The sequence below is a fragment of the Pelodiscus sinensis genome, chromosome 20 (assembly GCF_049634645.1).
Source record: "Pelodiscus sinensis isolate JC-2024 chromosome 20, ASM4963464v1, whole genome shotgun sequence".
Taxonomy (NCBI): domain Eukaryota; kingdom Metazoa; phylum Chordata; order Testudines; family Trionychidae; genus Pelodiscus; species Pelodiscus sinensis.
Window position 1 is genome coordinate 28,495,194 of NC_134730.1, and position 24,293 is coordinate 28,519,486.

At 46.5% G+C, this 24,293-nt stretch overlaps 1 protein-coding gene across 8 annotated transcripts in view; it reads right to left on the reverse strand.

Annotated features, from left to right (window-relative positions):
- Positions 1–24,293, reverse strand: part of RNF213 (ring finger protein 213) — a 104,255-nt gene that overhangs the window by 63,180 nt on the left and 16,782 nt on the right. For all 8 annotated transcript variants that reach the window (XM_075904095.1, XM_075904097.1, XM_075904094.1 and 5 more), the window contains 12 exons: positions 22,245–22,403; positions 19,099–19,295; positions 18,210–18,499; positions 15,174–15,442; positions 14,195–14,404; positions 12,577–12,775; positions 10,944–10,999; positions 9,202–9,355; positions 6,207–6,365; positions 4,736–4,834; positions 2,030–2,152; positions 601–784 (listed from right to left, as the gene is read on the reverse strand). In XM_075904095.1, the coding sequence (XP_075760210.1) occupies positions 601–784; positions 2,030–2,152; positions 4,736–4,834; positions 6,207–6,365; positions 9,202–9,355; positions 10,944–10,999; positions 12,577–12,775; positions 14,195–14,404; positions 15,174–15,442; positions 18,210–18,499; positions 19,099–19,295; positions 22,245–22,403 (2,099 nt within the window). The remainder of the gene's footprint in view (positions 1–600; positions 785–2,029; positions 2,153–4,735; positions 4,835–6,206; positions 6,366–9,201; positions 9,356–10,943; positions 11,000–12,576; positions 12,776–14,194; positions 14,405–15,173; positions 15,443–18,209; positions 18,500–19,098; positions 19,296–22,244; positions 22,404–24,293) is intronic.

The following is a 24,293-nucleotide window of genomic DNA, read 5'->3' on the forward strand; positions in this document are numbered from 1 at the left end:
AATTTGTGTCTCTTCATTTCACCTTAACCTTTCTGTAAAGACTGTAATCTTGTTGTGTTGCACCAGTACCACCATATAAGCGATATACAGATTCACACTTTAAACAGTAAGTACCCACAAATACCCATGATCTAAACTGAAATATCTTGATATATCCTCTACTGACAGACAGCAAAAACCCAACCCTTATGCCTGGAGATGACATTCCCTGGGAGAAACACAAAAGCTCTCCTTGAGTACCTGAAGCAACCATCCTGTGCATTTCTCATTTACCATAAACGTTACAAAATTTTTCATCTCCCCACATCCACTGTTTGGAAACCTAAACTACAGGAGATTTCTCCTTATCCATAGATTCCACGATTCCTTCTTACAAACACTGAGGCTAACAGAATACTTCTTGGTTACACATATAGGGTTTTCCTATGAAAATGTAGATAGTTCATTAACTTTTGGTTTCCAATATCCAATCTAATTATCAAGATTTACTCTATCACCTCAATCTCAATACACCTTCCATTTGCTGCTATGTACCATTGAGGACAATATGGGAACATCCCTTTCACCACCTACCAATACAGATATCCCATAAAACCATACCATTGAAGTTGAAAAGATGCTTGATGTCAGACCACACAAGCAGATGATGTAACACCTCATCAAAGTCATCAACAGGTTCCCCACAGCTGGTGCTTGGCCAAGATTTTGTGATAACAGCTGACACGAGCTTGCCAAATTTGTCCAGGTTGTAGGACGAGACCAGATCAAGGAGATTATTCTGAGACTGCAGAAGACACAAAGGGATGGGGGATATACAAGGATGTGGGTAAACTGGATTTGCCTACAGGCAGTCCCCGACTTACGCGGATCCGACTTACGAACGGGGCTTTTCTCACCCCGGAGCTCGCGGGCGGCGGGACCACCCAGAGCGCAGCGGTCCCGCCACCGCGTCGTCCGGGGCGAGAAAAGCTGCTCCGGGTCTCCCTGGAGAGCACAGCAGGGAGACCCGAGCAAAGCCGCACAGGTGGCGGGAGCCCGCTGCCCATGCGGCTTTGCTCCTTTGCACAGCAGGGAGACAGGAGCAAAGCCGCAGAGGCGGGGGACCCCGCCGCCTGTGCGGCTTTGCTCCGGGGCAAAGGAGCAAAGCCGCACGGGCAGCGGGGTCCCGCCGCCTGTGCGGCTTTGCTCGGGTCTCCCAGCTAGTGCGCCCGCCCCGCCGCCCCGCCGCCCCCCCCCCCCCCCCCCCCCGCCGCCCCGCCGCCCCCCCCCCCCCCCCCCCAGCAGACCAGGCTTTTGTTGCGGGACGCCTGGGGTAGAGCAGCTGGGGTGCTGCCGGGTTGGTCCTGCGGGGACCTACCCGGCAGTGCCCCAGCTGTTCTGTCCCAGGAGTCCAGATTCAGCCTCTGTTGAAACTGATCAGCAGTTGATTCCAGGAAGCCGAGGGCAGAGCAACTCTGCCTAGGGCTTCCTGTAGTCAGCGGCTGATCAGTTTCAGCAGCGGCTGAATCTGGAGCCAGTTCCGACTTACATACAAATTCAACTTAAGAACAAACCTATAGTCCCTATCTTGTACGTAACCCGGGGACTGCCTGTACTTTATACTCAGAAGGGGCTGTGTTATTTAGTAGGTCCAAGGCCTAACGTCCAGGTCAGCCGAATCACATGGGTGCTGTGAGATAGTCCAGGTGTATAGGATACAATCACCTTCTTTGCTGACTCACTTTCCAAGTATGTTGACTTTCAAGTGGCTGATACTGTGGATGGCAAAGAGGCCGTGATGGCAAGAGCCAATGAAGGTGTTAAAAGTATTTCTTCCTTGGCCTCTTTGCACACACTCACTTCTCACAGTCCAGATTTCTCCTCAACATTTTGCACTTTTCAAACCCAGTTGTTCAAACAAATAGAAATGCAATGGAGAATTTTATTTAGGTTTCAACCAACAGCGCCAGGACAGCTAACACGGGTCATATATTCTGCAGATTTTCAGCTGCACCTGTAGTGAAGATTTCCTCTTGAGGAGCTCTCTTACCTGGCATGCAGCATTCACTGCTTCCATAGCACAGTTTTCAAAAGATTTGCCAATGGAATGGTCTAAGGTTTCAAATTTGTCATGGTGATGGCAGTAGGCTGCAATCTGTCGAACTGGCTTCTCCTGTTGGGAAAGAAAAGAAAATCTCTCTCACTAATTTCATTTTTAAGTGTGCACACTCTGAAAGCATGAAGAGGGAGGAAATTATTTTGGGGCAATAATAAAAAGCATTAGATGAAAAGGTCAATTTTCTATTAATTATTTACTGTGCTCCCAAAAGGAGCAAACTTAGCCACCAGCACCACACCATTTCTTATTGGCTAGCTGCTAAATGTTGCAGAGTGGTGTGGCATGAAGAAAGATAAAGATAAAGAAATATTTGGTCACTCTCACTATACACTGATATTTAATTATTACATTTGTTTCCTTCCCTCCAAAGAAGGTTTCTGTTGGTATCCGTTCCACATAAACCGCAACGTGTTTAAGCTTATAGGAGCTTGGGAGAAAAATGCCCCTGGTTTTTCAGTGAAGTATCCACAAGATTCACATGGTGAGAACCATGGCCGATTTGTGTAAAAATGGAAATTTTAAAATAAAAAGTTTTTAATTAAATTTGACATTGCTGAGGACTAGCAGGAAGGAGCCTCTTGGTGGAAAGTCAGCATTCAGGACCTCAACAGTACAGGAACAACCAAAAAATTATAATCAAGTATGTTTTGTGGGAAGACTGGCTTACAAGAAAGGACAGCTTTGGGTGTTCAGCAGTCACACAAAACACTGACTGTAAATTCTCTGGTGTTTTAAAATTCATATTAATGCCAGGAATCAGCTCATCCTAACCCACAGAGTCATGCAAGTTGGTCAAGGAATGGTCTGGAAATGTCTCTTATAATTCACTCCTGTTTTTTAAAATACTACTAGGGTGCTGTGCCCTCTGCTCGCTACACTTGCCTACCCCCCTCTCTTGGGCCGCTTTCACTTTGCCGAGAGAGCCTGTTCACAGTGATGACGTCATTCTGTCACCCAGCAGGAACATTCTGTCATTCGGCAGGAAAAACTTTTTTATTTTATTTATTTTTATTTATATATATATATATATATATATATATATATATATATATATATATATATGAATATGAATATGAATATTGAGAGAGAGAGAGAGAGAGAAATAGTTCTAACCATGAGCTTTCATAACACCATGATGAGTATAAGAAAACTGTAGCCATTACATCCTGCCTAGAACAATGATTTTACCTATTTAGATAGTAAATTCTTTAGCACAGAGACTGTCTCTTCCTACTGGTATGGCTTTGTACAGTGCCTAGCACAATAGGACTCCTATGTACTATTATAATTATATAATAATAATTTACAAAAATATTTTACACCTCATCTTGACAAAGCTAAATAAATATTTAGCCTGTCTAAATTTTCCAGTTTCCTTTGAACTACCAGCTATTAGCCATTGTTAGAGATAAGACAGTAGCAATGTACAAGACTATGCCATAGTCAGGACTATGCCATAGCAAAAAGATTATGCTCAACTTCGTAGAACGTTTAGAAATGTTGTTTGTAATGGAAGAGATTAAGGTCATTTGAACAAGTCAATGCAAAGAGCAGAAAAGCAACATGTTTTAAATCTGTTTAGGTTCTAGCAGCAACGTACAAAGGTCAGTTGAATAGGTTCTAGCTCGGGGTTGGGCAATAATTTTTTATGGGGGCCAATCCAAGAATTTGGTAAGCTGTCAAGGGCCACATTCTTCCACGATGTTAATGGAGGAGGTGCAGGATCTGGGATGGAGGTGAGGTGCAGAAGGAAGCTTGGGATAGGGGATTGGGGTGCAGGATCAGGGAGAGGTATGGGTGCAAGAGAGGATTCTCACCTGGAGGAAGGGTGCAGGGACTTGGGTTGTGACCTGGGGCGAGGGATTGGGGTGCAGGAGTGTAAGGTCTGGGAGGGAGTATGGATGTGGGTGCAGGACTGACCTGGGGTAGGGGTGCGCGGGGGAGGAAAGGGGGGGAATGCGGGGATTTGGATTGTGACGGAGGGCAGGAGATTGAAGTGCAGGGTCTGGGAAGGGGGTATGATATAGGACCAGGGATGCAGAGGGTTTGGGATATGTGGAATAGGGAGGCGGTGAGGAAGGGGAGGAACTGGGGTGCCAGAGACAGGCTCTGGCCAGGAGGCATTTGCCTAAGTGGCTCCTGGCCAACAGCCCAGCAGGTCCCTCAACCAGGCTGCCTGCCTGCCTGCCCTGCCCCTTCATGCCATTCAGAGTGGCCAGCTACAGGAGCCATGTGCTGCTCTGAGCACAGCCAGCAAGGGGAGGGCAGGCGAGGCTTCACACACTGCCTGCCTGCAAACAGTTTGCATGCTGCTTGCCCTGCACAAACTAGCAGCTCCCATTGACTGGCTGTGAGATTGTGCTGGGGGTGGGGCAGCACGCAAAAATCTCCCCATCCCTGATCACAGCAGTGATCAGAGATGCACAGGCCCCCCATCCAGCTGCTGAGAGCAGCGTGCAGGGGTGGGGCAAGCAGAGAAACTGGCCGAGGCTCCTGCTGGGCCGTGCACCATATTTGGCAGTATGGTTGGCCGGATCTGGCCTGCGGGCCATATTTTGCCCAGCCCTGTTCTAGCCATTATCCCTTGAGCTGTAGGAACCAGGCACGTGTAATGAATGAAATCTCATTTTTAAGTACCTGTTTAATCCTCCCTTCCATGTCCGAAAGTAAAGTTTTCTTCCACTCCTCAGTGAAGCCTTCATCAGGAAAGCTGATCCTCACAAACTTGTTCCACACCTAAGAAACACACAGAGTGCCACTAAAACTTAAAGCAATCTGGGGAAGAAATCAGACCAGGAAAGGTCACTCAGCTTCTATACCAGCGACATCCAACTGTGGCCCTCCCAGGCAACTCTTAAGGAAACTGATATGAATCTCCCTCCACTGCATCCTTCACTTTTCAAATGGAAGGGTTTGAGTCACTCTCATCACAACACAGGGGAGGAGGGGGACACTTCTTCTGAAGCTGCAGGAAGAGCTTTGGTGGGAGCCAGGCATGCGCTGAACATGCCTCCCTCCTCCCACACAGCCACTCAGATGAGCCCAGGAGAGGGGAAGAAGAGAAACTGAAGTGGTGCACAGTGACAACAGCCCTGTTCTCTGCCTTGGCTCAGGTTAGGGCAGCGTGGGAGCTGCTCTACCTTGTGCCAGCTGACAAGCGCTCTCTAGACACCATAAGCCACCTGAGGTTAGCCAAAGTGCAACAGTCTAGCTACTCCCTCTCCCCCTGCCTCAGACACGCTTCTTCTGCGAAGAAGAAGGAGGCAGATTGCACTGGCTCTGTCTGCAGCCAGAGAATTTCCCCTTGCCAAAGGTATTCCCTTCTGGGCTAACGTAAGCCACACACCTGCTGGGACTGGGTCACTGTCCCATATAGTGGCACTTACACCACCTACAGAGAGAGAATGATCTTGTTCTACAGCCTTAGCTGAGAGCCAGCTGGCTTTTAGCTCAAGCTGTAGAGGCTCCTGCATGAAGCCCAAAAGGTCCCAGGTTCCGATCCGCCTGTCGGGGATACACTAACTGTGGGGAACTTTTGTTTCCTTGAGCAGCACTAAGGGTATGTCTAGACTACCTCTGTCAGAAAACGCTACGCAAAATGCGCGCCGCATTTTACATAGCTTTTTCCGATACTTTTGTTGGAAGAGGCTTTTCCAACTTTTGGCCTGTCTAGACTGGGCCAAATGTCAGGAAAAAAAAACCCTCATTTCGAAAGCCCCTTTCTTCCTTGTATAGAGAGGAATACAGTGGCTTCCGAAAGAGTGTGTTTGCTGTTCCTCAAAAAAAAAAAAAAAGCGGAAGAGTAAACGTGTTCCCTGGACACGGTGGAGTTTTTTTGGGATACCTCTGGTATCCTGAAAAATCCCTGCATTTTAGCCATATCCTAACAGAGAACACCAAAGCAGAGAATCTGGCCCAATGTACTGGTTGGGGACCTTTGACATTTAACATACCTTCCACCTTCAGGCTGAAAGGCTTGGATGCTTACTGCTCTATATCCTAGATGATGCAACAGTTACACCTACCAAAAAGACAGCGTAACTAACCAATGTATCCCAGCATTACCCAAGAAGGGATGTACCAAAGCGCTACATTCAAGAACACAAACCATAAGTTCATCAGGAAAACGGAATGTCACAATGGAATCAGTATGTCCCTGCAGTAAATACTGCTTCAGGACCCCCCGAAACCAGCTTCTGGTGTCTGACAGAGCTCTCTGGAACATTTCTATCACTGGAGTCTTCTGCGTCGTTTCATCTCTTGAACCCTGTTACACAGGAAAGAAAAAAACTGTTCTAAGCAGCAGAGCAGTATCTCACCGATTTAAACAGAACACACTTCAAAACACCACCCCAAGTACAAAACCCTGTCGCTTGTGCGGTACAGAAGAGAAGATCCACATTGGAGAGCGCTCACTGGTCTCCTTCCTGGGTCTCTCGGAACTTAGGTGGCAGCATGGTACTCCACTTAGCAAGGAACAATCTGTGTTACACACACAGAATGGGAAGCAACTGTCTAGGAAGAAGTACTGCAGAATGGGATCTAGGGGTTATAGTGGACCACAGATTAAACATGAGTCAACAGTGTGATACTGCTGCAAAAAAAGCAAACATGATTCTGGGATGTATTAACAGGTGTGTTGTGAGCAAGACATGAGAAGTCATTCTTCCACTCTACTCTGTGCTGATTAGGCCTCAGTTGGAGTGTTGTGTCTAGTTCTGGACACCACATTTCAAGAAAGATGTGGAGTAACTGCAGAGGGTCCAGAGAAGAGCAACAAAAATGATCAACGGTCTAGAAAACATGAGCTAGGAGGGAAGACTAAAAGAATTGGGCTTGTTTAGTTTGGAAAACTGAAGACAGAGGGTACGTCTACACAGCAACATTATTTCAAAATAGCTTAATCCGCATCTATACAGCAGGCAGTTAATATTGATATAATGTTGAAATACTGTCAAGCTGGAGGACTTCTTACTCCAACTCCTGTAACTCTCATTGCACGAGGAGTAAGGGAAGTCGGAGGAAGAGTGCTGTATTTCAAAATAAGTGCTGTGTAGACACTCCCAATTTTGAAATAAACTATTCAATTGACATAACTTGAAATAAGCTATGCAAATTGAGCTAAGCCCTGCTGTGTAGATGCACCCTGAGAGGGGACATAACAGTTTTCAAGTGCCTAAAAGAGTGTTATGAGGAGAAAGTAGAAAAGTTGTTCTCCTTGGCCTCTGAGGACAGGACAAGATGTAATGGGCTTAAATTGCGGCAAGGGAGGTTTAGGTTGGACATTAGGAAAAACTTCCTGCCTGTCCAGGTGGTTAAACACTGGAATAAATTGCTGGAGATATCACAGAGCAGGTTGGACAGACATCTGTCAGGGATGATCTAGATAGTGATTGGTCGTGCTGTGAGGGCAGGGGATTAGACTCGATGACCTCTCTAGGTCCCTTCCAGGTCTAGTGTTCTATTCTATGGGATGGGAAGAAAAAAATGAAAGGAAATCACACTATGAGACTACCCCTGCAGTGCCCCTAACTAGATGGGAGACAGAATCCAAGATTCATAAACATTTATAGTGACAACGCTCCTAATTTCACACAGTGGGTTTCTAGGTAGCAATAGACTGAATATTCGCTCCCCCTGTCTGGGGAAAACAGCAAACCATTGCTTGCCTCGCTGGCTCACCACAGTTCTCAGTCTAACCCCTTTACTTAAGGGCAAATCCATAGTCTGATTTAGCCACTCTCATCATTGGCATAGCAGGTGGAAAAGGGAGGGGGAAAAATCTTAGGCTGTGTCTTCACTACATGGAAGATTGGAAGATTAACTGTGGCAGCATCAGAGTTTGATTTAGCAGATCTAGTAAAGACCCGCTAAATCAAATTCAGAGGGCGCCCCCGTTGCTCCTTAAGAGGAGTTAGGGAAGTCAACAGGAGCATTTGCTCCTGTCAATCTCCCACTGTGGAGACCACTGGGAAACTCGAATTAAGGTATGCCGACTCCAGCTATGCATTTAATGGAGCTTGAGTTGTGAATCTTAATTTGACCTTCCCCTGTTGTGTAAACCTAGTTTTAATCTCTAGAGGCCTCTCTGGATGTGGAGGCAACGGACTAGATTTCTTATTTCAGCTTATCTCCCTATAACAGAGGTTTACAACCCTCAGACTTCCGGGGCTCAAAGAAGCAGTTCCCCCAGACAGGACTCTCCCTGCCTCTTGCTTCTATGCCTGTGGGGCTCCCTCTTGGTACCTGCCAGAGTCTCTACAGCTCCTGCTCTCTAGCAACACATCCTTCTCCCACCACTCCTGGTGCACCACTAATCTGACTAAAGAGGAGTTTTTTTAACCAGTTCCGTCCACTCCTTGATTGGCTCCTGGTGTCCCAATCAAATCTAACTGTGTCAGTTGGTTCTAGATTACCTCCAAGATTACTTTAATTAACCTAATTGCCTCAACTGAGTTCTAAGCGGTTCTTATTTGACCCCAGGAGTTTTAATTAACCTGGAGTAACTACCATTTGATTCCTATGGCAAAGGAATTTTTGTTCAGCATAGGGCTAATATCGGTTTTTCCCTATCAGAAGATAGATAAATAAATTGCCTTTTAATCCATATATGGACCATGAGGCAGTTTACAAAGTGATTTTTTAGAGAAAAAGGTTACAGAATTATAAATCTAGGCCCTACAGAGCTGCCCCTAGGGTATGGTAAACCGAAGCAACTATGCCGGGCCCAGCATTTGGCCCTGCAGTTTGGAGCAACCAGCCAGCATGGCAGTCCTGAGTGACGTATTCGTCATTTTTGCCTTCCCCCAGCCCCGCATGCCCCAGGGCCCTAAGTATAATAATTTATACTTTATAAACATATAATGCAGAGGGGCCTCAGAAGAACAGGTACTATTTTAAAAGGGTCAGAAGAATCGAAGTAATTACATGGCTTTGTGTTATTCTGGAAAGTACAGTTTTATTGCAGGTCTGTGTTTGTTTGTTTTTTGTAGAAAAAATTTTCATCAATCAAAATGAGTTTTAGAAAATAATACAATAAATACAGTTACCGCCCCACATCTATTCTAAAAAACCCCACAAATTATTACGTATCTACTACTCACATCCAACGGTTCCAGTCTTGCAATCCTTGAAATGATCTCAGCGGTAGTAGCAGGTAACGTATAATATTTTAACTCTTTTGCTTTCACACAGATCATCTGATGAAGTTTTAGGCAGATATGTCTTGGAAATTCTGTTTGCATCACTTGCTGCATCCTAAATAAGGAGAACAAAGAAGAGAAACAAATTTCTCAGTGCAGGGCACTTCAAATTCTTTCAGGTTATGAAAAAGGAGAATTTTTAAAAAAGAACCAGAAGGTTTTATGGGCAACTTCTTTACCTATGAAGTTCTACGGACAGCCAAACATTTACATGAAGCCAAAAGAAAAATCATGCAAAGAACTGACTGAAATGCTAGCAATATGTGACAGATTCTCCACTCTACGTTCCGTTCTATAAAACACAAGCTGCCCAATCTCCCAGCTCTCAAGAGTCATCATCAGTTGGATACAGAACACCTGGGCGATGCTGAGGTAAATGCTTGGAAGAACTCGCCACCTCCATAGTATCTGTCCTCCATCATGGACTTCTGCCTTCCATTCAATGAGATGGTACAGTTCAAGGGCCCATCTGGAGTCCTCATTGCTACCCAGTTCCCCCAAAGCTATGACAGGTAAGTTACCCTCTCACCTAAAGTTAGCAAGAAGCCAACAGCCAGTCCTCACTGACTCTGCCACTCTAAGTCACACATTGGTGACTTCAAGGGTTGATTATTGCAACACTTTATATCTTGGGAAGAAGCTGCTGACTCCAAAAAGCTCCAACTGGTTCAGAAGAGCAGCTGCCTATTCAACAACACAGAACACCAAAAGCCCCTGACCCTGCCGCTCCACTGTCTGCACTAGCTCCCCACCTAATATGGTGTAAAATTCAAGCATTTTCATCCTAATAATCCAAGCCCTCCACAAGGTTGTTCCACACAATCGTGTCGGCCTGTGACAGCTATCATCACCTGGAACAATTCAAGTGTCAGCCACACGGACAAGACTCACAAGCCACTTTCTGAGCACTGGCCCACAGTTGGGGAACTCGCATCTAGCAGGGAGATTAGTACAGTCACACATCTCGACATCAGGGATGTAAAAGCCTGGCTAACCGATTATGTGGGCTGCCACTGCTGCCCCCCATCCGGGCGGGGTCAGCAACAGGAGCCACACACGTGGGAGAAGAGAGGGGCAGCTTCTGCTCCCACTGCTGCTGTCAGCCCCTTCACATGGGGGGGGGAGGCTGGCTTCTGCTCTCAGCCCCCCATGCATGAAACTCCCAGCTCCTGCTGCTGGCCCCCCTCACACGGGAGAGACCAACTTCTGCTCCTGGCCCCCTGCAGGGGAAAAGGGAGGCAGCTTCCAACTCCCTGGAGCTAAAGCAGCCCTCCACCCATGGTAGGCTGTTCCTAGACACCGGTTAACCCATACCCAGTAAGCATGCTTACCAGGTAACCAGTTTCCCCTTCATACCCCTACTCAACATCTTCAAATTAACTTCCTTAAAAAAAAAAAAAGGAGGGGGGGGGACAAAAAGCCAGCCTTCTCCAACAAGAGGCGGGAAACAGAGGAGCCTGTGAAATATCTGGAACTAGTAAGGCATTCAGGTCACTGGACAGTAAATGCAATGCAAATCCGTACGATGAGGTGAGCGCTACACTGTCCATAGAGAACCTCACCCCACAGGCGAGGCAGCGTTCAGTGCCAAAGGCAAAAGGCGAGTTAGCTTTAAGAAGAGTGTATTGAAGCCTTTCATTTACCTCTGCTGGTTACCATCCAGGACACGTAATAGCGTTTCTAAAAGTTTCTCCACCGTCTGGGAACACAAGACACAACAACAATTAACCCACAGAACTAACAATTGTCCTAAAATGGGCTGGGACTGTGGAGATCGGAGTTCCATTGCTTGTTCTGCCACTCGCCCTCGGGCTGATCTTGGACAAGTCATTGTACAGAATAGAATCTAGAAACGTGTGGCTAGGAGGCACCTCAAGCAATCAAGCCTAGCCCCCTGGACTGTGGCAGGATCAAGAACATCTAGACCAGGAATAGGGAAATCTCAGGCCCGGGGGCTGACTTGCCAGGATCCGGCCCCCAAGACTCAGGGCTCCCCCCACCACCCTCCAGCATTGGGGAACCTGTGCCTACTGCAGGACTGGAGCACACAAAATCTATTTGCCTGGCCCCCAGGAGGCTCTGGTGTGTGAGGGGAATGTGCAGAGCATCTTTCTCCTTCTCATTTAGGGGCCACATCTGTGTGTGTGGGGGGGGGGGTTGTTTGGGGGTTTTTTGCACTTCACACTTGTGTGTGGCCCCGAACTGATTTTTCTGTGGCCCCCGACCCAAAAAAAGATTCCCTGCGTCAGATTCTAGACCATCCCTGATAGGGATCTGTCCAACTTGGATTTAAAGTCTTCCAATGATGGGGACTCCACAACCTTCCTTGGAAAGTTAGGCCAGGGTTTCAATTGACCTTATAATTAGCAACTTCTTTTTTTAATGTCTACCCCAAATCTCCCCTGCTGCAGACTAAGCCCAATACTACTTGTCCTACCTATATACTGGAAAACTGATCAAGTTGTTCCTCAGTTTTCTTTTTTCAAGACTAAACAGGCCCCGTTTTTTCAACTTTCCTCATAAGATTTTCTAAAGTTTGCATCATTGCCTTGGCTCTGTTGCCTCAGTTTCCCCACTTGCAAAGCATTCTCAGAGCTACTAATGAAAAGCTTTATAGAAGAGATAGGTACTATCACTATTATTAACTTCACTGATTTCTGTAACAATCTGATTTAAAAAACCCTGCAAATTAATATTGACAAATTGCAGCCATATTCCCAGTCATTTTGTCCACTCAAAAAAAATCCAGGTTATTACTATTTCTGCCAAAGTTAAATAGATTTGCATAAACATGGCATCATTTACATCTGTAAACATAAGGTCTCTACCCTGTCTTATCCATGGTCCTGTTTTATATGAATACAGATGATCTATAATAAAAAAAAAAATTCCCCCTCCCCCCCCCCAAAAGGTGCCATGTTAAATGCAAAAATTACCAATTTTATAGTGAGCCCCCTATATCCATTTGAACTGTAGGGCAACATATTTCAGACAAATTCCGAATACTACCTCAAAAACAGATTTGCTCTGCACTCTAGCTAGATTCTCAGGAAATTCAATACGCTAAGAAAATTGTCTTCTCCAACCCTTTTATGTCCCAGTCCATATAACCCAGAAATGACTTCCAATAAAGCAGTTGAGGCAGATTTTCAAAGATAATTAGGTGCTAAACAGCTGCCTAATGGGATTTTCAAAAGCTCTCCAGCAAGTTAAACACCACTCTCACAGATACCATCGACGTTACCATTGCTTGGTTAAAGTAGCCAGATGACAAACCTCCGAACTGCGATATGCGATGCTGGTGTTCTGCATCCTGTAATATATTCCTAGAAGACAGTCCAGCAGCTCCACAGAAAAATGAGTCAAAAATTCTGCCATGTCCCCCAGAGGTAGCAAGCTGATCCAGGATCTGACCAGTGTTCTGTCTACGTCCATCAAGTGCTTCTTTCCTTTCATCAGCTGCAGGAGTGCCCCACTGAAGACAAAAAAAAAAAAAAAAAAAAAAAAAAGAGGGAGGGCTGTGAACTATACAGAAACTGGGACAGTGCACAGAAAGCTGTAACATAAGAGACAAAGACTTAAAAGGACGTATTCTTCCTAGACACACACAGTCTCCCAAAACAAGTGCTTTTATATTTGGGCCAGATTCTGTGCAGGGACCTTGGGATGCTGCTCAAATCTATGGCACCTTATTGAATGCACATGGGCTGCTCCACAGCCCAGAACTGCCAGACTGCGACACTGGGTGCCATACGCCAGTTCCATATTGCTCCCACACCAAGGAAATGCCCGTGGGCAACCTTCGCACTCCTGAAGCACCAAAGCAACAGAAAGACCCAAAAGGGGAGGGGGGCCACAATGGACAGAATCTGGCTACCAGTGTCTTCACGTGAAACATATTTTACACAGCATTTAACTTATAGTGGGAAAAGTCTGCTCAGGTCCTTGATTGACCTCTATGGTCAATGTTCCCTCTAATTCTTTCCAACCATGGGCAGAATACATTTTGTTATGTGCACCAAAGCATGTGCAGATGTGCACCACCAGAAGAAACACATGCTGCTGGCTGAGATCCTGTGGTCACTGCTAATCAGCTGAGTGGGTCCTGAATCTCTCCTAGGTAGCCCAAGCACTCAGCTTACAGGCAACACCATCTATGGTACCCGATTTAACAGAGATAGAGCCGTGTTTCATCCCCTTGGTAGGATGGTCTGCAGCTTCTGCTCTTTACTGGAGATTTCATAGCAGCAGCACCATATTTACACTACTATGCACTTAAGACACTGTGCTTTTGCTAGCAGCAATAAAAACCCCAGAAAACACAATTCCAGCATGTATTGCAGTGACATTTAATATCTTACATGTCAAAATGCCAAAAGGACTCACACAAAATTGTATTTATTTTAAGCCTCTTTATTTCATTAGAGCGCACCAAAAAAGTATCTGAAATTGTTAAGAATGTACATTTATGATGCTTAAATTAAGCACGAAGATAAAGAAATCCTCTGAGAAATTAAGACTTCCTAATGAGTTCGTTTTCTGTCACATGAGAGTTAAAACAACCTTGACAGAAGAACTTATGAAAAAAAACACAGGATTTCTTCAACACACCCAGTATTACATAGGACAGTCCACAAGCTCATTCCATTCCGTTCAACGCATGCACACAATGCAGATACCTTGCGCGGAATACAGAAGGAGGCAGAGTAAGACGCATTCACAGACTTTCAGTCTAAAACACGATGAGACTGAAAGATATATTAATACACCCCAAACCACTGAAGGTGACATAGTAAATTGTAGCTATGTGAGTAAAGCCGCCAAGAGTTTTAAGCAATGGGGCTGTTATTATTTGTAAAGCACTTCAAAATGTAAGTAACTCTGGAAAACTCACTTCTTATAAAACGATTCCTGATTCTTCCTGAATTCAATGAACGGAAGACCTTCCAGGCCTGCCCAGATCTCTTCAGGCTTATCCACCTTCAAGCATTCATGGAGGCCAAAGGAGGCAGTGAAAAAGTGCAACACAGGGAGGGTACACACCCACCCGTCAACTTGCTCATCGATGCATCTCTGGCACACATGGGTCAAGTACTGTTTCATGCTAGAATGGGTAAGAGATCATCCACGTTAGGAACAGCTAATAAGTACAGGTTGGACCTCCCTGGTCCTGCACCCTCGGGACCTGACTGGTCCCGGATGAGAGATTTTGCCAGACCAGGGGAGGTAATTTCTGGGCCCCCTGCTGCTGGCCCAACCCCCTGCCCTGCCAGGCTTCCTGCCCTGCCCCGCCCCAACTTCCCCAGCCCAGCTGAGCCATATGCCAGGCTTCCCACCTCCCACCAAGACCAGCTGGACCACAAACCAAGCATTCCCAGCTCTGTCCCTCTCCTCCCTTCCCCCAACCCAGCTGGGCTGCATGCCAGGCTTCCACCCCCCCCCCCCCCAGCCCCTGCATCCGTCCGGGCTCCCAAGCCCGCCCTCCACCTCCTGCAATGTTCTGGGACTCTTGGATCCTCGAACATCTGTGGTCCAGCTGGATTCCTGTTTCTTTCTGAACTCCTAGCCTCTGGTGTCCCTGGCCTCTGTTTGTCAGAGCCTGGGAATGTTCTGTTCACTCCCTCTGGGGCATCTGGCACTTGCCACTGTTGGAAGGCAGGACGGACTTTTGGGCTGACCCAGTCTAGCCACTCTCACATTCTTGCTGACTGCTACTAACTTCACTCTCAATCCAGAGAAGAAGAGTGCAAGAGGAACACCCCCAGTTAATGGCTGCCTCTGGCTAAACGTATTTTTGTAAATGTAGTCACTCCACACCTGCACTAAATGCCACACCCCCACCTTACACACCCCACAACTGATGAAACACCTACCACTTAACCACTGAAAACACTGCCTTGGCGTGAGTCATTTCATGAAGTAGGACGTCCTGTGGCTTCTGCTCCAAACACAGGAGGCTGCACACACGACTCAGGTCCTCTTTGCATGTCGGAAGTTCATAGCATTCCCCCAGTGTAACACTGATCAGCCCCACCCCCAACCGGCTCTTCACGGCCACGTCGTTGGGTGTAGCATTTGCATTGTTCTGATCAAGAAACGGCTGCGCTACTTTTCTCAAGTAATTCACCAGTAGCTCCTTCACCTAAAACAAAGAGGAAAGGGGGAAAGGGAGCCATTTCTCTCTTTCCCACAAATCCTCAGAGAGTTATCACAAGGGTATCCAATGGTATAGTTGCCGATTGGCTTATTGCAGGGCAAAGGTCTATTTCATAGAACCACAGAGCTGGAAGAGACCTTAGAAGGTATCAAGTCCAGCCCCCTGCCCAAGGCAGGACCAATCCCAACTATTTATTGCTGCTTATGATGCTAGAAAGGCATGTTTGGATTTTCATCATGCCTGGCCACCGCAGATGGACTGACAAAGTGACCCTGGTTAGATGAAGTCATCTTCCACGTGAACAGAACTGAACCTTTTGCTCTGTTGGTCCTAACGGCACCACGCGAACAGCCATTCTCCTTCATTTAATACCAGGCATTCAAGTCTAACTTGAGATATTGCTTCACTGGGCATGGAAAAGCCAGTCAAGCCTCAGGCTGCCTTTAGCATAGGTGTGCATTTTTTAAAAATGCAGCAGCTGGGCCATCCCTTAGCAGTAAAGAAAGGCAGCGTGTTCAGCTAGAGAAATTGTTCTCAACCAACCCTCTCTCTGACCAAAGCCAGCAGAGCATCACTCAGTTCTAAAGGAGGCCACCCACACCAAATAAATCATTCTTTCCATTTACAGGGCGTCCCTGCTATACATCCAAGCCATGTTCAAAAACACGTGGATGTACAGCAAAACGACGTAAAGCGGGATATTTTTTTCCTGCGGCTGACTTCCATTTGCACAATTATTTTTTTTTGCATGATGTAAGAGCAGGGAATGGGAGGACTTATAATACATCAGCTCCTACAAGTGTCTATGACTTCAGTGCGAAACTGATATAAACCAGGACGACTTATAGCAAGCAGGGACACCTTGTATTCATGAAGCGTTTAGATTAGGCCTCAGATGGGGAAGAGAGCCCAAAGACGGGGAATGGTGGAAGAAAAAAAAAAAAAAAGTCAGAAACTTTAAAAAATCACCACTTTCCTAGCTCACCAGAAAAAGAAAGTTAAATACGTGGTTAGCTTGTCTGGAAGATCTGTGGAGGGGAAGCCCTGAAGAGATGGTGAAACATTCTGTGAAGACTCCTGATGGCAGATTATGAAGACCAGAAGGAACCCAGACTAATCTAGCTCAGTCAGATGTGAAAATGTGATACAATACCCTCATAACCCAGAGTGGGCCTGGCTTAGACTAGAAATAAGCACCTAATATGCAAAAGTGAGATATGGTAGGAAATACTTGTTAAAAAAAAATCATTTACCAATATTTTTAGTCAGGAAACACCAAGGACATGTCTGTGCGCCATATTGGCATCGCTCTGAAGCAAATATCTTGTGCTCCTCAAAATTTAATTTAAAAACAAATAGGGTTCATCTACACAGCAACATTATTTCGAAATAACTTAGTCCACGTCTACACAGCTGGCAGTTATTTCGAAATACTTTTGAAATACTGTCAAGCTGGAGGATTTCTTACTCTGACTCCAGTAACCCTCACTGTACGAGGAGTAAGGGAAGTCAGAGGAAGAGTGCTCTATTTCAAAATAAGTGCTGTGTAGACGCTCCCAATTTTGAAATAAGCTACGCAATTCATGTAACTCAATTTGCGTAGTTTATTTAGAGTTAAGCCCTGCTGTGCAGATGCACCTATGGTGTCTAGCTGTTACAGTTGCAAAGATGAGTTCACAAAGGTGAGCCTAGTGTAATCGACACAGAGACATGCATGTCTACAAAGAGCCTGGAACAGCAGCTTTGAGACAGGAGCCAAACTATTTCTCTCAGCGGGGTGATAACTCTGGTTATAAATTGACATATCAACACTGTTAAGACCATCCCACAAGTACCACACCCCATGTTGTGACTCCCTTTGGCGAGCAAGTGCTGGTCGCTAAACTTCATACTGTAACGAAGGCCAGAAGTTCAAGGCGTAGGAGTTTGTGCAAGGGAAATACCAGCATCCCCCTAGGACACAACTCACCCATCTCACCACAGAAAAGCATCCATTACATCCATCACAGGAGACAAAACCGACTCAGGCAGAAGTGGGCAACCTATTGGGGTTCCATCTGCAGCCTGCACACTCCTGTCTGCCTCCCTCCTCTACACTCCTCTCATGCACTGGGGCCTCACACTTCTCACTCCTTCCTCTCCCCCCAGCACTTTCAGAGCACCATGAATCCACTGATTCACGCTCTGTCCCCGCACCAACTAGGGATGTACAATCCCAGTCAAAAAGTTAAGAGGTTAAACAGTGCGACACACTGGGCTGCTTCAGCCCGGCTGGGCACAGGCCCAACAGTGTGGTGGGGCTCCAGCCTGGCCAGGGCACTGGTTAACTACTTACCCGGTATGATCACCAGTTAACTGATTACCCATTAACATCCCTAACTCCAAGCTCTGGGAGGAAGGAGGAGGAGCCAGGACCGAGCGTGAATCAGCTGATTCACGGTGCTTGAAAAGTGGTGGGAAGGAGCGAGTAGGAGGAAGTGTGGGGCTCCAATGCCCAAGTGTGCCAGAGGCGTGGGGTAAGGGGGCAGAAAGGGGGTGTGTACAGGCTGTAGGTGGAACCCTAGTGGGCCATGGGTTACCTAGCACAGATCATGCAGCCCACTGAGAAAAAGGATGGCCACTCATGCAGCCCACTCACTAGTCTTGGTTGCCCATTGCTGGACTATGGATCTCAACAGAAAAGTTAAACCAGCATATTAATAACTCAGTTTCAGCCTCTTCCCCAACAAGCCATCAAATGTCATTAGAATACCTGCTTCTCTCCAAAATCTAGCGATGTCCAGTCCTTCGGTTCCCCCTCAAACACCCTTGGCTTCTTAGTTACTAGGTAAAACTGATGCAACTGGTCAAAGAAGTTCTTCATGTTGATGTCAGTCCACTCGGTGAGGATGCTGAAGATGGTCTCGAGCATAATTTTTGCTGCTATCTGCTTCCCTCTCTCGACACTTTTCTTCCGATCATTCCATCCAACCCAACTCTTAAAGCGGCTCACCAAGCCATCAGAGGGTTTAGTGCACACTATATCATCATACTGGTGCCAAGCTAAAAGGAAATAATTTGTATGCATTTAATGTACGAGAAAAGCAGCATGTGTTTCAATTCCCCTGCTGCCTCACGTGCCTGGTAGCAGACCAGCACGGCACAGCCAGTGCACAGCTCGCTGGTGTAGGATGAAGGAGACCAGAGTTCTGGTCACAGGTCACTTCCCTCCATGTGTGTGTTTCCCTTCCCACCATTGCTTTGACTTCTCCTTTTAGATCCTAAACTCTTCCAAAAAGGGACTGTCCCTTAGTGCACTTGTACAATGAAGCCTCCGATTTCAGAGAGGGCCTGTAGGCATTACTGTACTACAATTACTTCTCATTAATAATCAAACATCAGGCTGCCCCTGGGATCAAGCCTCTCACATGTGAAGTCAAATGGGGGAATCAGAAACCATGACAGATAAATCGTTTGCCTTAGATTATTTCATGCAAGTCCGTCCTTCCATATTTCTACACAAGACCCCGCGTTTTCTCACATGGCTTTGTCGTCACAGATAAGGCTAATCAAGATCAGTGTCCTCTGGCAAATACGAGCTCTCTAACCATGCATAATTATGAAGAAGACTAAACAGTCTCATTCTGTGGAAATCACCTTACCTCCTGAGCTGAGAAAATTAGATGGTATGACTAACAGGCGATTCACATACACTCCTTCCGGCGAAGGTTTGTAAATAAATTCAAATTCTTTCTTCTTGCCACGAGAAATAAAATATTTGTAGGGAATCGATTTATTCATGCTGTCCTTGGAAACAGTCACACAACCCTCGATGAGGAGTCCATGCTCTCCCAGGTCCCTGTTGAGGACGACAAAGTGTAACAGTGGCAGCTCGCTAGGAAAACAGGCGCATCAGACATCGGGTACTGGCTGCCCTTCCCCAAGTACCGATTTTTAAAAAGAGGGAGAAGACTTAAAATGATCCCTTCATTAAAAATCTGATCTTTTGCCCCAATATCCAGCTAAGGAAGGTACAAATAGGACTTCAGCCAATGAGCTCATGCACACTATCCAGCAACAGAAATTGAATGTGACAACTAGACAGTTCCCTTTCCCCAACTGGGGCTTTGGGCTCTTCAGTTTTGTGCGTACCAAAGGCTGTTATTTATGTTAGGACTATAAACATATTCTCTTACCTAGCAAATACTTCTTGTTTGATCCATAATCAGCGTATTTCTTTTAAATTCTATGGAGCTAGTTTCTTCTTCCAGCTCAACTGTGGCTCGGTGGGGCAGACACACATTTTTGTTCTGTATTTGCACAGCACCTAGGGCAAGGGGGTCGGGTCCCTGAGTAGGAGTCCTAGGAGCTATGGTCCTACAAACCCAGTGATAGGTATTGTCTGAAGCAGTTAGGGTTCTCTCTCTCTCAGGGTATGTCTACACTAGCCCCCTAGTTCGATCTAGGGAGATTAATGAGGGCAACCAAAATCGCAAATGAAGCGTGGGATTTAAATATCCCGCGCATCATTAGCATGTTCCCAGCCAGTCGCCATTTTAGAAATTGACTAGCCCGAAGTAACTGCCCACGTCTACACGTGGCAGTGAAACGGGATTCCGAATTAAAGCCCTAAATCGAATTAGCTGTTATTCCTCTTGGAATGAGGTTTAACAGCTAATTCGATTTAGGGCTTTAATTCAGAATCCCATTTCACTGCCGTGTGTAGACGCGGGCAGTTACTTCGGGCTAGTCAATTTCTAAAATGGCGACCGGCCGGGAACATGCTAATGACGCGCGGGATATTTAAACCCCACGCTTCATTTGCGATTTCGGTCACCCTCATTATCCTCCCTAGATCGAACTAGGGGCTAGTGTAGACATACCCTCACACGTACACTCCTTCTACTTACACATTTAAAAGAACTGAGAAGTTAAAACACGTAATAGTATAGATCATGAATTCTTCAACACACAAGCGCACACACCTTATTACCACAAATACCATACACCACACCCTTAACTCTGCCCCTTTCACTCCTATGTTATTTTTCTCTAACACAAAGGCTGTGTCTAGACTACATGGCTCCATCGACGGAGCCATGTAGATTAGGATTGTAGGGAAAGGGAAATGAAGCGGCAATTTAAATAATTGCCGCTTCATTTAAATTTACATGGCTGCCGCACTGAGCCGACAAACAGCTGATCAGCTGTTTGTCAGCTCAGCGCGCTAGTCTGGACGCTCCCCTGCCGATATCAAAGCCCTTTGTCGGCCGCCCCGGTAAACCTCATCCCACGAGGAATAACGGGGTGGCCGACAAAGGGCTTTGATGTCGGCAGGGCAGCGTCCAGACTAGCGCGCTGAGCCGACAAACAGCTTATCAGCTGTTTGTCGGCTCAGCGCGGCAGCCAGGTAAATTTAAATGAAGCCGCGATCATTTAAATCGCCGTTTCATTTCCCTTTGCCCAATAAACAAATCTACATGGCTCCGTCGACGGAGCCATGTAGTGTAGACGTACCCAAATAGTCACAGATGTTGGAAGGAGTATGTGTGCAGGATGGTTAAAGGCTGCCAACTCTGAGAAACTAAATAAAAACCACCTAGAAAATTGAAAGGACCAAATTAACTAACTGAAATTCCAAACTGACTGGCCACCTACCTTTTAGGGAAAACCCAATATTTTAATCACCCATTTTAAAAGACAATCCTCACTTTGGAATCACCATTAGGTGCTTCCGTAATAGTGACAGGGCTCTGGTCTCACCGTGTTCAAAGGCCCCACTTCCATGAAAATACCACAGATCTACAAAGGAGGTTCAAAGGGGAAAGAACCAGTTTTTCCAAATCACTAAATGAAATATTAGCCTAGGTCCACATTTTAAAAGATGAGGCCCTGGTATTATCCTACATAAATGCAGCCAAGTCTTATTGCAGATCACAGGCCTTGTCTAGACCAGTGTTTCTCAACTTTTTTTTTTTTTTTAAATGAAGTCCCCCTTTTAAAAAATATAAGTACCCCCAGTACAGTTTTCAGACACACATTTTTTTTCCTACCATTGCAACACATTTGTTTAAACAACTTAATCGTAGCCAGGCGCGTGATGAAATTTTTGGGTGTAAAAAGTACACAAATAATAAAGTGCTGTAAAAACTTAAAACAAAAATGCAGTTCTCCAAATTTCAGTTGTGTTGACATGCCCCCCCAGACTTCTCTTGAGTACCCCTAAGGGTACTCATACCCCTGGTTGAGAAACACTGGTCTAGATTAGGGATGTAAAATCCCATTTAATTGATTAACCGGTTAAATGAGAAGTTTAACTGATTAATCCACTGAACGGGAGGGAGGGAGTGCTCCCCCACACCTGCCGCCAACAGGCTGGAGTGCCCCTGCCCCAGGCGGGATCCGCAAGGCTGCTCTAATCCCTACTGGTTAAGCATAACCAGTAAGCTTACTGGTTAATCAGTTAACCAATAACATCCATAGTCTACACTAAGAAAAAAAGATGTTTTTTGTAAATTGAGTTAGTGATTCCACTAATGTGACTTGAACCCCCTCCCCCACACGCAATCAAGTGCAGACACAGTTTAACTCCAACTAGCATGACTGTGACAATGTTAAACTGTGTCTCTCTACACTAAGTGTGAAGGGGTGCCTCATTAGCTAAGATGACATTAAACCCTTTTTTCCCCTCATCTAAACAGGATTGCTGAAGAAAAACCCTAGCAGCCAGGGCAGAGACAAAATACTACAAAAGTAAAAAGCCGGATTTAAAATTAGACCACGTTGTACCTGGAAGAAAGGTACTTACTTTGTGCAGGCCAGTTCACAGATGTTATCCTGCCAATTCGAATATCCTGAGATTCCTTGTGCCCGGATGAACACTTTATGAAGATTGGGATCCAGCTTAAAGTCTTTAGACAATACTGCATGGAAATAAACTGTGACGCCCTCTCCAAGATTCACCTGACTGCAGTGACAGAGAAAAGAGTTAAAATGCTACTGAAATATTTTTTGTGATAAAAAAAAAAGAGTCCATGAGAGCCAACAGCTGTTTGTTTAGTTATTTGTAGCCAACTTCATGAACTGCATTAACATCAGTTTCACTGCAAACTTCCCCACATCTGGCCAGATAAGAAAGCCGATACAGAGTATTCTCCTACCAGAGTATTAGATGCTCACATAAATTTAGGAATAAAGCATTTTCTATAGCCAGACAGAGAACACCCTCCTGTAATCTAACTATAGTCACTGTCTGATGGGAAACAGGCTAGTATGTTATCCAAAGCTATATCCAGTGATTATGTCACCCACATTTTGGATGCAAAAACATCGTTGCCATGAAATGTAGCGAGACAATTTCTGATGAAGTAGCACTCTCCAATTAATCTCATGCCTCCCTTATCTCTATGTTGCTCTGCATCATTCTTGACCTTGGCATATTTATCTTTCCCTCCTCTCCTATGCATGGGTGGGCAAAATACGTCCCATGGGCTGGATCCATGCAGGCTCCCTTCCTGCCCTGCCCCCACACTCTACTCAAAGTGACCACCTGCAGGAGCCAGGTGCTTCTCTGAAGACTGCGAGTCGGGGCAGGGGAGAAGGCTTCGCATGCTGCCCCCATCCCCAGCACAATCTCACAGTTCCTGCTGACTGGAGATCAACCATTGGGAGCCGCCTGGGCTGTGTTTGCTGGGCAGGCAGAATGCAGAGCCCCCATCCCAGGGCTTGCGACGTTTAGATAAGCACATGGCTCCCACAGCGGCTGCTTTAGCGTGCGAGTGGGAACCTGCTGGGTGGCTGGCCAAAAGCCACCTAGGTAAGCACCTCCCGGCCAGAGCCTGCCTCTGGTACCCCACCTCCTCCTCCTCCATCCAACCCTTCGCTCCCCCTTCTGCCCCATGTCAGCAAACTCTCTGCACTCCTGCTCCTCCACCCACACCTTCTCCCAGACCCTGCCCTCAATCCCATACACCCCCACCTCAGGTCACAACCTCCTCCCTGACACTGCACCCCATTCCCCGCCCCAGGTCCTAACCCCCCCCTTCACCCAAATTCCCTCCCAGACCTTCTGCACCCCAGTTCCCTACCCCAAGCTCCCTTCTGCACCCAACCCCCATCCCAGATCCTACACTCCCTCCATAGAAAAGTGCGGCCCTTGACCACTCTCCAAAACCTTGCAGTGGCCCCCCATCAAAAATAATTCCCACCCCCACTGCTCTGCAATCTGCCCACCACCAAACCACAACCATGTCGGGTTTGCCACAGCTCTGACCACCTGTAAAGAAATAGTCACTAGAGCCTCCATCCACGCTCACTCGGACAACTGCAATCCCTTCTACCTGGACAAGCGATGTTAGAGGTCAGGTGCTAGACCCAGCTGGCCAGAGTCCATCATGTGTAGGATAACGCTACTGCCTATTCCCGGTCACGTACCAAGGACTCTGATCGCAGCACGTCACCCGTCAAGCAACGTCACTGGCTCCCTCTTTCATTGAAAAATCCAGTTCAACTGCCCTGCTTATTTCTGACTCTCTTCATGGAGCCACTTCCTGCCCTGTCTCTCTCCAACCACCTTCCTCACCGTGCCCATCGAACAGCTGGGTCTCACTGCCAGAGAGCGATCCCTCCCTCTGGCTCCTCCCATCTGGAACAGCCATGTCATATCTTTCGACCTCACTGAACCTAAGGCCTGGACAGAAAATTAGGCCAATCCAGTGACGTTGCTGAGTGATGTAGCTAACCCTACCTCCGCCCCCACATCCACGGTGCCAGTTTAACGAAAGAATTCCGCTGCCACCTTGCCGGGAGGCGGGTCATGACCAGACCCCTTCTCCTCGACGTAACTCCACTGAATTGC